The sequence below is a fragment of the Apium graveolens genome, chromosome 8 (assembly GCF_009905375.1).
Source record: "Apium graveolens cultivar Ventura chromosome 8, ASM990537v1, whole genome shotgun sequence".
Classification (NCBI taxonomy): Eukaryota; Viridiplantae; Streptophyta; class Magnoliopsida; order Apiales; family Apiaceae; genus Apium; species Apium graveolens.
The window spans coordinates 162,526,805-162,540,228 of NC_133654.1; the positions used below are offsets into that span (position 1 = coordinate 162,526,805).

Sequence of the window (13,424 nt, forward strand, 5' to 3'; positions counted from 1 at the left end):
GAGCCCTATGGCTAAGAAAGTTAGAGTTAACCCTTTTGTCACCACCATTAGTTTTGACATTCCTTCACCACTCCTGATCCAGAATTATGCCATTCATGCTAGCCCCTCTACTTTTTCTCATGTGCTTGACAACATGATCCTCCCACCGTCAATGGGAGACCTTTCTTCCAAGGACCTTGAGGATGTCCTTGACAACAGTGTTGGTTATACATTTCATGTAAGTTACTTCTCTAAAGGCTTTATTTTTACTCATTAATATTCGCTTCATGTTACAACTTTTCCTTGACATATTTATTATTATAGCGTAGGCTTTACAAAGTGTTCTGGTATCCCGTGAAGTTTATAACCATAAGATGGAGATGAGCAAAGAACTTGAGTCCGAGCACAAAAGTTGCGTCAAGAAGTTGAAGGTTGTAGAAACCCTGGCTGAAGAGAGATTAGTTGCCCTAAACAACTTTCAGAAAGAATTTGACGATTTTGCTAACAAGGTGCAGTCCATGGAGCAGGATATGCGTTCTGAGGCTGAGAAGTTTGTTCACAACAGATCATAAGGAGACGCTTTGACATGATGCTTGAATATCACAAGGGTGAATGGAGCTTGTGGGATGTACTTGAAACCGTGAAGATCTACAACGAAGCTTTCCCAAATGACGTTTTTCCTTTAGATGAATTCAACAATCATGGAGATGGTGATACAGAAATGAAGTCTCCTAAAGATGATGATCCTGATAATGCATGATCATTTATTTCTATTTTGATTACGAACTTATTTCTTTTTGTTAACAGTTTGTCGTTTCTGAAATTTTGTTGAATTTCAGTCCATGTTTCGCATTGTTACGGGGGACTTATGGTTTTATTTGGTTAATTTACAACCCAAACTTCCGACATAACTTTATGTACGTCATTTATGAATATAAATTCCGTCGTTATCTTATTTTAAGTCTTCATTTGCGTGTTTTGAGCATATTTTTGACTTATTGCTCTTTGTCAATTGTAATTGTTACTTGTGTATGATGTTGTATATATAATGTGTAATAAAGTGTCGAGCATCGCGTAATTGTTTAATCTTGTGAATTGAAAATCTTTCTAGTTAGTTCTCAAAACGTGAGAACGTCATTTTTATTGTTATTATTCTTTTACTTGATTTGTCAACATACGTCGGTGTATGCACTCGTAGAGTGGTTAACATGCCTTATTCCCTCTTGAAACTCACCAATTTTTTATATCAATTAGTAGAATAACGTGAATATGTATAAATGTCACATGTCGTTGTAATAAACGTGATAGTACTATCATATCAACTACGTTTGTTAAATGCTTAGAACATTTTCATTTGAAGTAGCACAATTATAGTCGAGTGATCAGCCCTTATGTTCGTAATTCGCATACTTGTTTAACATGTATTGGCGTTTAGTTATATAATTGAGATAATTCTGATAGAGTGAACTTGCGTAAACAAATCTAGTAAGCAAGCATAATTAATAAAAATTTATTTGCATAGCAATGTAATTCATGATGTTAATCACAAGGAGTTAAGAACATAAACATGGAATCAAGCTTTCCTAAATTAAATGTCATTAGTAAAGCGTCACACCAAACATAAGCAAATAACGACAATTAACTATGTCCTAGCGACTTATTAATCAAAGATTCCTAAAGAGCTGAATTAAAAAGACGAGTTAGAAAACTTTACACATGATATAGCTTCAAGTGTAAAGCGTTCCAGCTTCTTGGTACTTATGTGTCGTTCAAACATGACAATCGATAAGCCCCACGTCCAACGACAGCGTCAATGAAGTAAGGTCATTCCCAAGTGTCAACGAATTTTCCTGCCATCACGTCCACAATATTTTGGAATGTCTTCCTTAACACCAACTCATCAACACAGAAAACTCTCACATGGACATGTTTGTTATATGTATTGGCCACCCTTTGTTGATAAGAAACCACACGAATCCTCGCCATCTCTCTATGTTCATCCACAATATCCTGGTCATGTGCCAATACTATATTATTTATGTCAGTCGTAAATAGTCTGTACCTGGCTGTTGGCATCATGATTTCTGTTGGTAAAACAGCTTTAGTGCCATAGACTAGGTTGTATGGCATCTGTCCCGTTGACGTCTTAGGAGTCGTCCTTTCCGACTATAACACCCAAGGCAATTCTTCAGCCCACTTTCCTTTTGCATGATGTTAGTCTCCTTTTAAGATTGTTGATTATGATCTTGTTGCTCAATTTAGCCTGTCCGTTGGATTGAGGGTATCTTGGTGTCGACTTAATCAAGTTGATGTTCCAATGTTTTTCCCAGGTATAGGTGGCATCTTCCCCACTATGTCCATCCCCCACTTCATGAAGGGCCAAGATGGAATAGACATGTTAAGATGCTCAGACGGTTGGTGTATGAGAGGTGCGTGTCTCTAGTAGGTGTCACATCTCTTCGTGTAATCTAGTGCATCATGTCTTAGTATCGGCCAATAGTAACCCAAGCGTAGAATTTTTAAAGAGAGATTCCTTCCGTTGGTGTGATTTCCACACTCTCCTTCGTGTGCATCTCTTAATACCATGTCAGCCTCTTGCTTTCTCAAGCATCTTTGAAGCATCCCCGTAGAAGATTATTTAAACAGCTCGTCATCTATGACTGTAAACCTTGAATCTTTCATCCTAAGGGTCCTAGCTTCATTGTTGTTATTTGGTTTTACACCAAGCTACTCGCTGCCCTGAGAAGTGTTTGAAAGATGTAATCTTTGTATACTTTAATCCAGTTGTCCACGTCTTCACTGATACTGTCATCACATCGGTCGAAAGCCATCATTTCTATGTCATGATTCATGAACCAATCTTTCAACAGCAGGCTTCATGATATGGACCACTAGTATGTTGTGTAAGTCAAGACTCTTAGAATTAACTCATAAGCCGGGTAATGCATCGGCTTGTACAATATTCTCTCTTGGAAACTGCTATATGCTGAAGTTGACAAAGTAATTTGTTAATCTTTTGGTGATGTCCAAGTATGTGATCATCTTGGGGTCATTGTCTTCATAGGATCCCTTGATATGATAAACGATTAAAAATGAATCATAGTTGATGTCAATGCTTCTGATTTTAATGTCTTTAGCAATCGTGAGTCCCATAATCAGTGCCTCGTACTCGGCCTCATTGTTCATAGCTTTGAAGTCGTAGCATATTGATTATGTTATCATATCCCCCTATGGCGATTTGAGGACCAGCTCCAATCCCATTCCATTTACATTTGAAGCTCCATTAGTATACAATGTCCATGGCTTCATGTCTACCCTTGAAAAGGCTTGTTGGAATTCTTGCTCAGTTGTTGTCATCTGGCTTGGAATGAAATCAGCCACAAAATCAGCTAGGGCTTGTGATTTTATAGCCGTCCTGTTGTCATATGTGATGTCATGGGTTCTTAAACTTATTGCCTACTTTGCCACCCTTCCCCTAAAGTCGAGTTTACTCAAAACATTACTCAAAGGAAAGTTTTTCATGACATGTAGTTTGAGTGATTCAAAATAATGCCTTATTTTGGTTAAAGTCATGGCTAATGCGAGTACTAACTTTTCAAGAGATGTGTACCTTGTTTCCACATCTACCAAGCTTTTACAGACATAGTCGACATGTGACTGGACACCTTCACTTTCTTTCACGTGCACTCCACTTATTGCATGATCTGTTACATAAAATTAAACAAAAAGGTCTTCACTTGAAGGGGCTTGGACAGGAGTGGAGGCGTAGTGAGATAACTCTTCAAGTCGTTTAGAGTAGATTCATGTTTATCTAACCATAAAAACCTTTTGTTCTTTCTTAGCACGTCGTAAAATTTTTTGCATCTGTTAGACGATCGTGAGATAAACCTGTTCAAAGTCGTGACTCTTCCCGTCAACTTTTGGACGTCTTTGACGTTCGATGGGCTTTTTAGTTCAAAGATCCCCTCGATTTGTTCTGGACTAGCCTCAATGCCTCTCCTTGTCACCATGTGTCCGAGAAACTTTCCTGATGATACAGCAAAATTACATTTAGAGGGGTTCAGTTTCATGTTGTATGACCTTAATATGTCAAACACCTCTTGAAGGTCACAAATATGATTCTCGGCGTCAACATACTTGACAACCATGTCATCTATGTAGACATCCATTGTGTGACCTATTTGGTCCTTGAACATCTTATTGACGGGCCTCTGAAACGTTGCTCTGATATTTCGTAATCCAAAGGGCATGGCCAAGTAGCAATATATCCCCCTGTCCGTGACGAATGTTGTCTTTTCACAATCAGACGGCTCCATTTGTATCTGATTAAAGCCACTTGAGGCGTCCAAAATTTTTAGCAATTCATGTCCATCCATTGAGTCCACTATGGTGTCAATGTGAGGTAATGGATACGGGTGCTTAGGGAAAGCTTTGTTCAAGCTCGTGTAGTCGACACAAACTCTCCATTTCCCATTCTTCTTCTGTGCTATGACGACATTTTATAGCAATTATGGGTAGTCAACTTCTTTTATCATCCCAGCCTTAATAAGCCTATCAACTTCATCGTTAATTATCTTGTTTCTTTCCGCCATAAATTTCCTCCTTTTCTGTTGAACGAGGGTGTAGCTAGGATCAAATTTTAACTTATGCGTGATGATGCTTGCGTCTATTCCTGTTATGTCATCATGTTCCCCCGCAAATACATCCAATCTCGTAGTTAAGAAATTCACCAAATTTGCCTCGATTATTGGTGACAGGTCCTCTCCTATTAGCACTTTCTTATCTCCGTCCTTAGGTCGACTTCAGCTAATTTCTTAGGTAATGTGACTGTAGCCACAGGCATATCATTACCATGATGTTGGACAGTTGGTTTCATACATGTTTTGTAACATTCATGCGCCATATCTTGATCCCCTTGTATCTCCTGAGCTCCCCATGGTGTTGGGAATTTGAGAACTTGATGGTATGTTGATGGTACAACTTTTAAATTGTGAATCCAAGGCCTTCACATGATTATGTTGTATGTCGAATCGACGTCTATTATGCAGAATTTTTCTAAAAATATAACTCATTTTGTATACGTAGGCAATGTACTTTCACCCAATGTACATTTGGTTTCTCCACTAAATCCTACCAATTTTATCGATTTCTTAATCATGTCACTTTCTGCCAAACCCATTTGTTTCAACATACTCAACATCATGATATTTGTAGCATTCCCGTTGTCAACTAGTATTCTCTTGATCAGGAAATTCCCCACGGGGAGTGAGATGACAAGCCCATCTTGTTGTGGTTCTCGAATACTTCTTTTATCTGACTCGTCAAACATCAAAGATGGTAGAGTAGTGCTACTAACTCCTACTTGAGTAACTTATACATCTGTCTCTCTAGCCACCCTTTTAGCTTGCGAATATGTCCACCCACATACTTCAGAGCCACCCGCAATGAAGTTAATTACTTTGTGATGTGGCGGTAGTGGTGGTTGCCTCATTGGTGTCATATTGTCTCTCTTGGGTGACTCGTCTTTCCTGACGTAATCTGCTTTCTTTGATGTCATAAACTATGTTAGGTACCCTTTCTTGGTTAAAAATTGTAGTTTCTTTCGTAAAGCCACATAGTCATAAACTTTATGTCCGTAATCTCCATGATAATTATACCACAACTTGGAGTCTGGGTTTGTCTTAGGCTTGTTGCTCTTTACTGGCCATTTGACTACATCTCCCAACTTGGTGAACTCCTTCATCATGGTTGAAGGTGTTATCGTGAAGCCGTAGCTGTCATAATTGAGTGGCAGATTAGGGTCTTTTCTCCAGTCACTGCGTTCCTCCTTTTTTCAATCGTTACGTTCCCGTGTCGAGTTGATATAAAATTTATCCCTGGAAGGCCTCGCATAGGGTTTGTATTCCCTAGATCTTGGTGTCATAATCTTTCTCGAAGGCTTATAATACTTCTCGTCTTCCTCCATGTTGTCCTCTTCCAACCTCACGTGCGCCATAGCTTTGGCTTGCACATCATCCATTTTTCTACATGGATACTTTGTCAATTCTTCGTATAGTGGAGATTCCCGTTCTCATCCCCTTCTGATCCCCTTCTAAATGCTTCAATAGTTGTGGGCACATCACAGTTGGTAATGGTTACTTTCTCTCTGTTGAATCGTGTCAAGTAATCACACAATGGCTCTCTATATCGTTGCACAACCTTGTATAAGTTACTGGTAGTTTTCTCAAACACTCTACTACTAGCTAATTGCATGTTAAACGCATCTACCAGGTCGACAAACGTCTTGATGCCCCCATGGGGAAGATTCACGAACCATTGCAAGGGTGGTCCTGATAGTGTAGAACCAAAGCCCTTGCCCATACAAGTTTGCTTCAGGTCACGCGTAATTGGCACCGTGAACATTCATTATTTATACTATGCAATATGTTCCAACGGGTCGCTAGTGCCGTCATATGACCTCATTTGTGGTACCGTGAATCATTTTGATATTTCTACCAGAGCGATGATGTCATAAAAGGGTGAGTCAGCATATCTTGTGGGGATCGCCTTTTCCAATGGCTTTGGAACGCCAGGGATTCTTTCAATTAAATCCCTCACTTCTTTTAGTTCGTTTTTGAATCCCTCCGTAATTTAGTTTCGAGATATTGTACTTCTACGGCGTGACCTTCTTTTATCAGTATCTCCTTGTCGATCTTCACGATCATCATATTGTTGCTTGTCTATGTCATCATCGTTATTTGGTATGTTCTCTATGTCTTCTATCTCGATAACATCATCAGTCCCGTTTGTTTGCCCTTCATGTTGATCCCATTCCTCAACATCATCCATGTCCAGACGTATAATTATACTTGGGATCGTCTTCTTTGTTGTTGTCTTGGTTCTGGATTTAGCGTGGTTAATTCTTTCTTCAACGTCTCATTTTCAGAACGTATCTTCTCCATCTCCTCTTGTAGTTTCTTCAACGTTGCTGCCATCTCTTTGTTGCTCTCAACCTCAGCTCCTTGATTGGTAATCTGTTCATCCAAGTTGTCGCCTGCCATTGTAGTGTAACAACCAAATCCTTAGCAAGTTTCTCACAGACGGCGCCAATTGTTTTTACCAAAATTTGTAGGTTAAATCCTAAGTTCGGTTGATTTAATTAATTGTGCAATGGAACTATAATAAGAACAATGTAAATAAAAATGATACAAAGAATTGTTCACGCGAAAAACCCGTAAATGGGAAAAAAACCTGGGTGGGATTGATTACCCAACGTAATAATATGTACCACTAGATCTTTGAGGATGATTACAAGGTGTTCTTACATGATACTTTTTTCTGATTATATACTAAATGTAATGCTGTATGTGTTTGTAAAACTTGGTTTTTGGATGATAATCTTTCGTAGGTTGTCCTCCTCAATGAAGAAGTGGAATTAGTGTTTTATTTCTTGTCTGTTGCCTGGCTGTTGTATGCCTCCCCTTTCTATGTTTGCTTCCCCTTTCTTCTCCTCATGTATCGTTATTTTCAAATTCAAGGCTTATTCTATCTCCCATGCTGTTGAAGAACCAGTATTGATAACCAACTACTACTCCTACAAACTCGGTTGTTGTTAGACTAAGTCTTTTTCCTTCATCATATTTAGTCGATATTTACGATGTCGTCCATGACGTCTGCTTACCCTTCCTGTTAGGTTCTGTCATCTAGTTTTTTTACTCGTCCGTTCTTCAAACTCATCACGTCATGACTAAAAATCTAGATATAACACTATACACAGAGATGAGGGAAAGATTAAAAACGGGAGAGATAGAGTAATGTGAAAAATAATGAGCATATAATAGAGTTAATTATATTTTACACTTCTCAACTTTGATGAAAATATAAATGTATTCCGGAAATTTGAGAAAAGCAGATTGCACCCCTTAACTTATATTTTGGCATTCATTATGCACTTCTTATTATAATTTCATTGAATTGAACAGGGACAAATTAAATTTTATATCTTTCAAATAATATTAAAAATTAAATATTAATACAAAATTATAAATTATAAGTTTTTAAATAATACTAGTAATTTCAGTTTTGACTTTCATTTTATATTATTAATGCTAATATTTTATAATTCTACTGCAAACAATTATAATAATTAGTTGTGATTATCTACTTAAATTTAATTGTAGTGGAGTTGTAAAATTTTGAAATTAATATTATTAAAATTAAAATTAAAACTGAAATTAATAGCATTATTTGAAAATTCAAAATTTAATATTTTATAGTTGGTATAAAGAAAGACTCAACTTTTAATAATATTTGAAAAAGATAAATTTCATTTTAATAAAATATATTACTGAAATTCCAGTTTTACCCCTTCCCAATTCAACAAAATTCAAAAAAAGGGTGCATAATGAAATAGTGATCTAAAAGGATAAGAAATGTAAAACGTATTAAATCCATAGAAGATTCAGTGGTGGATGCAGAAGAGTCCCAAATTTCATCATCGAATTAAGTAATTGGAATCGATCTAGTGTTGGATTCAAATATATGGGGAAACTATCTCTCTCGATTCACGTAACCACCATCATCATCTTCAACTTTTCCTGCACTACTTATTACAAGATCAAGATCAAGGAGGAACCAATTTTCTTTCGAATAGTTACTTTTTGTATTTACCGATCACACATACATATACGTACTCGTTCATCATTACCCATTTCAAAATGGTTTTTTAAACTTCTTACCCGATTGATTGCAACTTGCGGGCGACCAAACAACAAGTAACAAATAATTAGGTAAGTCCCGTGTGAATTATACCACGTGCTAAGGTTTGTTCGACATTTTTGAATTTACATGATCATATTTTTTGTTTGTTTGAAGTGAGTATTGACTCTTGCATAAATGTTATATTATTCTTTTCATTTTTTAAGTATTTTTGACACGCACACACAAATCGTGGGTCTTTCAGGAAACAGCCTCTTCATTCATCGGAATGAGGGGAAGGTTGTGTACATTTTACCCTCCTCACACTCTACATTAAGCGGGATATACTGGGTATGTTTCGTTTTGTTTGGTTTGGATGCATAATGTATCTCAAGTTAAAATGCAGGGGTGCAAACTGAGTATTCTGAGTACTCTGAAATTCTGATACAAACTTGTTTTTTAAATAAAGTAGTAAGATGCAAAGTGTATTTAATCCCGTATAAAATGATTTTACCCAAACAAACTCTTAAGCACGGACGAAACTTGTAACGAACTTTGGAGGGAATGTTTTGTAGATATTGCACGTGGCAGGCTTAACGTCAAGTTAGCATTGTCAAAGTCTCTTGATCAACACCACTTGAACTTCTCAAGTCGGGTGATACCTGGATTTATTCTCGGGCCCATGCCTGGTTATTCAATATTTAGAAATTAAAAATATATAATATATTAGTTTAAATAAAAAAAATATTTAATACTTTTATCAAGGATATTCTTATAAAATATATTAAAAATAATTTATTACATATTTAATTTATGTATCATTTTATTTATCAAATAGTAATCAATACTATATGTATAGATAATGATTCCTGATAGCATATAGCTGTAATAAAATATATAATATTATTTTATAATTTAAATTTGGATTTAAATCATAAAGATTCAATATATATATAATATGATATATTTTACTATATAACCATTTGAAATTTAAAGTTTCTAACTCTAATTTTTTGGTTGTCGGGAATATTATAATTTTTTAAAAAACCCTGTACTTGTGGGAGATGTCATAGAGTACAATAGGACATGATGGGTGCGAGAATATAGTTATTTTCATGTTTGATTTTGTACAAATCATGTAATATTGTATTAAAATAACTGAAAAAGTATAATTTGTAATAGGGTCTCCGATAGAGTTGGGACCGGTGTCAATGGGGGAACAGATCAGCTATATAAAGTTAAGTTAAGGGCAGATGCAGGAGTCTGAAGGCACGGAGTATCATGAAGTGGATCATGTTGAAATTTGCAGATCTCTCAACGCCTGAGTTATTTGTGATTAACTGTGTAACGTAGCTTATAACTTTGTGGCGTGCACATATGCTATATACCATAGAGTCATAGACTATACCATACCCCCCCTGATTCGCGCCAATGATCGATATTTGTCCACTCATCACATGGTTATATATATATATATATATTTGGTATATCCCTCTCGACTAACAGCAACACCCATAAATTATTTCGGAATATAACCCCATGATCAGGCTACTACTACTACTACGGCCCCCCTTTGATTTTTCTTCTTGTAAGCATTTTAATACTTCCCCTATAACCAAACTGCAGGTACACGTAGCGTAAAGAATGAAGCAATCAAATTTATATCTGCAATTATAGTATGTTGGCGGGTAACCCAATTATTTCTAATTCTACCGAATGTCTCTCTAATTATCAACCTGAAGACTTGCATATCCCGTTGATATTCGTAAGAGTGATGATTAGTAAAAGGTCTCCTAACATGTGCCTTTCTCCATATTCAATTGTAATTTTTTTCTTTCAACCACCGTTATTATATCGTTGTCATTTATACAATTATTATTAGTAGTTATAAAATAATATAACATGACTGATTTGTAGTATTAAATAATTTAATTAGTATTATTGATATGAATGCAGAAAATTAGGTGTTATTTTATAATTATTTTGATAAACAACTTTGTACCACTCGGATTTTCCTACATTTTTTTATCTACAGTTTTCTTATAAAGCAGTACTACCGACTTGGACATAAAAAAAAACGTATTTAACATCTATCTATAAAATTATATTAAATACGAAATATTAAAAAATTGGTTTTTGGTTTTTGGTTTTTGATTTTTGAATCTTAATCACTCAATGCAGAACCGTCATATCAAACTAATGAGACCCGTTAAATATAATTTTCAAAATTATTATAAAAGAAGTATAAGGTTCGAATTTTAACAGCAATATATTAAAATTATAATTTTTAAAATATAATGATAAAAATAACATGATATATTGTAAAATTATTATAATAGGGATATAAGGTTCGAATGCCAATAATAATATATTAAATTATACTTGCAATATATAATTAATGATAAAAATAACCTGTATCGGTTATAATATTATATATCACCTAACTCTTTTTCAGTTATTTTAATTGAACGAAACTGTTCATTTATTCCTTGCTCGCAAATAAATGAATGTGTAAGATATTGTGTATTTTTTTTACAGAAAATTCAGGTAAGGAATCGCTAATACAAACATCCTATAAGTAGCCCCTGCAATTTCAACTCCCACCATCAAACATTTTATTCTCTTTACATTTATCTTTCGAACTCACTACAGAAATGATAACTAGTGCAACATTGGGCTGTATTTTTTTGACACTTTGCTTGGCTTTCTCCACGCATTTAACATCAGCAGGTGTATCATCTTACAATGTGCAAACGTTGGGAGCCAAAGCTGATGGCATCACAGAAGCCACAGACTACTTTCTCAATGCTTGGAGTTTAGCTTGTGCTTCCAATAATTCAGCGCAAGTGTACGTGCCCCCTGGAAAATACTTGATGAGTAGTGCTGTAGTCTTTAGCGGCCGCAATTGTAAAAGGACTATGGTAATGCGCATTGATGGCACTATCGTAGCTCCCGCTGATTACAATCTTATTGCCCACTCTGAAATCTGGTTAAAGTTTGACAATGTTAATGGGCTCTATATTTCTGGCGGAACCTTAGACGCTCAAGGTGCAGCACTCTGGGCTTGCAAAGCCTCGGGGAAAAGCTGTCCCACAGGGGCAGCGGTATGTTACTTTAAAAATTTATCATATGTTTATACACATGCACACACACAAACAAATTGGCATTGTTGGTTATGTCACTGCTACGATATCCTATATTGCAGAGCATAGGGTTCTACAGCTCAACAGATATTGTTGTGAGTGGATTGATGTCAATGAATAGTCAAATGTTTCATATGATCGTCTATAAATGCAACAATACCAAGCTACAAGGAATCAAGATCTCAGCAGCTGCTGATAGCCCAAACACCGACGGCATTCATGTACAATTGTCAACAGGAGTCAGCATATTGAGCTCTCAAATTGGTACCGGAGATGATTGTATCTCAATTGGACCTGGAACTACTAACACATGGATTGAAAGCGTTTCCTGCGGCCCTGGTCACGGCATTAGGTATGTTGTATTTAATATTTCTTCATAGCACCCGTTAGCTGAATATAGGCCAAGTCCCAAAGATGAATATTTTATCCACATAGATGTACATGGTTATTAGTCTATCATTATAGTTTTAATATTTTAATGTAAATGGGAGACTATTGTTGTCACAACAGCATTGGAAGTCTTGGTTGGGATTTGCAAGAACCTGGAGTCCAGAATCTGACAGTTAAAACAGTTACCCTCCGAAATACAGAAAATGGTGTCAGAATTAAGACATGGGCAAGGTCTAGCACAGGGTTTGTTAGGAATGTCCTCTTTCAACACATTGTTATGGGAAATGTCAAAAATCCTATCCTAATTGATCAAGACTACGGTCCTGGCATCCAAAATTGCCCCAACCAGGTAAGACTTTGTTTAAAACTTGCAATATTTATGGTTCACTACAAAATATTTGGGATGTAAAATTCTAACTTGATCAAATAACACATTATTTTCTTTCATGTAAATCTAATTGTAGGTTTCGGGTGTAAAAATTAGCAATGTTATATATCAAGATATTCACGGAACGTCAGCAACACCAGTTGCATTGAGATTGCAGTGTAGCAAGAGTTATCCTTGCAGTGGAATTAGACTTCAAGATGTAAATCTAACATATAGCAATCAGCCAGCGGCAGCATCATGCTCTAATGCTGCAGGAAAAGCATCTGGAGTTATGAGTCCTACAAGCTGTTTATAGGAAAAATCGGAAAGTAGACTATTTTGTACAGAAAAGAAAGAGGGAAATATTTACAGAATCAATCATGATCTAGATCCATTAAGATAGGAATATTTTAAACTAGCATGTAATTCTAGATATCAAACAACATGACACGGTTTAAGCTATTTTTTTAGAATTTGTTTTTTGAATTACTGCATATCTGCTGGTTTTTTTAGCGGATAAGTAAATCGTTGTCAGGAGTATGAATGTTAGTGTTTTTAGTAATGAACTCAGAAACGCTTTTCTAAAAATAGATCCACAGTTGTCAAACACCTAAATTTTCTTAAGATTTTTCCCTGATAAACAGGAGAGTGGATGTTTGTGCTTTCGAGAGACACATGCTGGGTATCTTCTAGTTTAATTACTTTTATGATAACATAATTTTCTAGAAGTTTTAAAGTTGTGTTTTAACAATAAGCAGCAGAAGGATGTGAGGCTTCCATGTTCAACCAAATCAAACCAAACATACCTGGTATATCCCGCTTAACGCATAGTCTGGGGCGGGTAAAATGTATGCAGCCTTCCCCTCATT

The 13,424-nt window shown here is 36.0% G+C and overlaps 1 protein-coding gene across 1 annotated transcript; it reads left to right on the plus strand.

Annotated features, from left to right (window-relative positions):
- The first annotated feature begins 7,262 nt into the window (after window positions 1-7,262).
- On the plus strand, window positions 7,263-12,894 carry LOC141680112 (polygalacturonase-like). The gene is made up of 6 exons (XM_074486423.1): window positions 7,263-7,327; window positions 7,581-7,595; window positions 11,378-11,759; window positions 11,861-12,150; window positions 12,309-12,537; window positions 12,653-12,894. The coding sequence occupies exons 1-6, from the start codon at window positions 7,263-7,265 to the stop codon at window positions 12,869-12,871; spliced, it is 1,200 nt and encodes a 399-aa protein (XP_074342524.1). The 3' UTR covers window positions 12,872-12,894.
- Window positions 12,895-13,424: the final 530 nt, after the last annotated feature.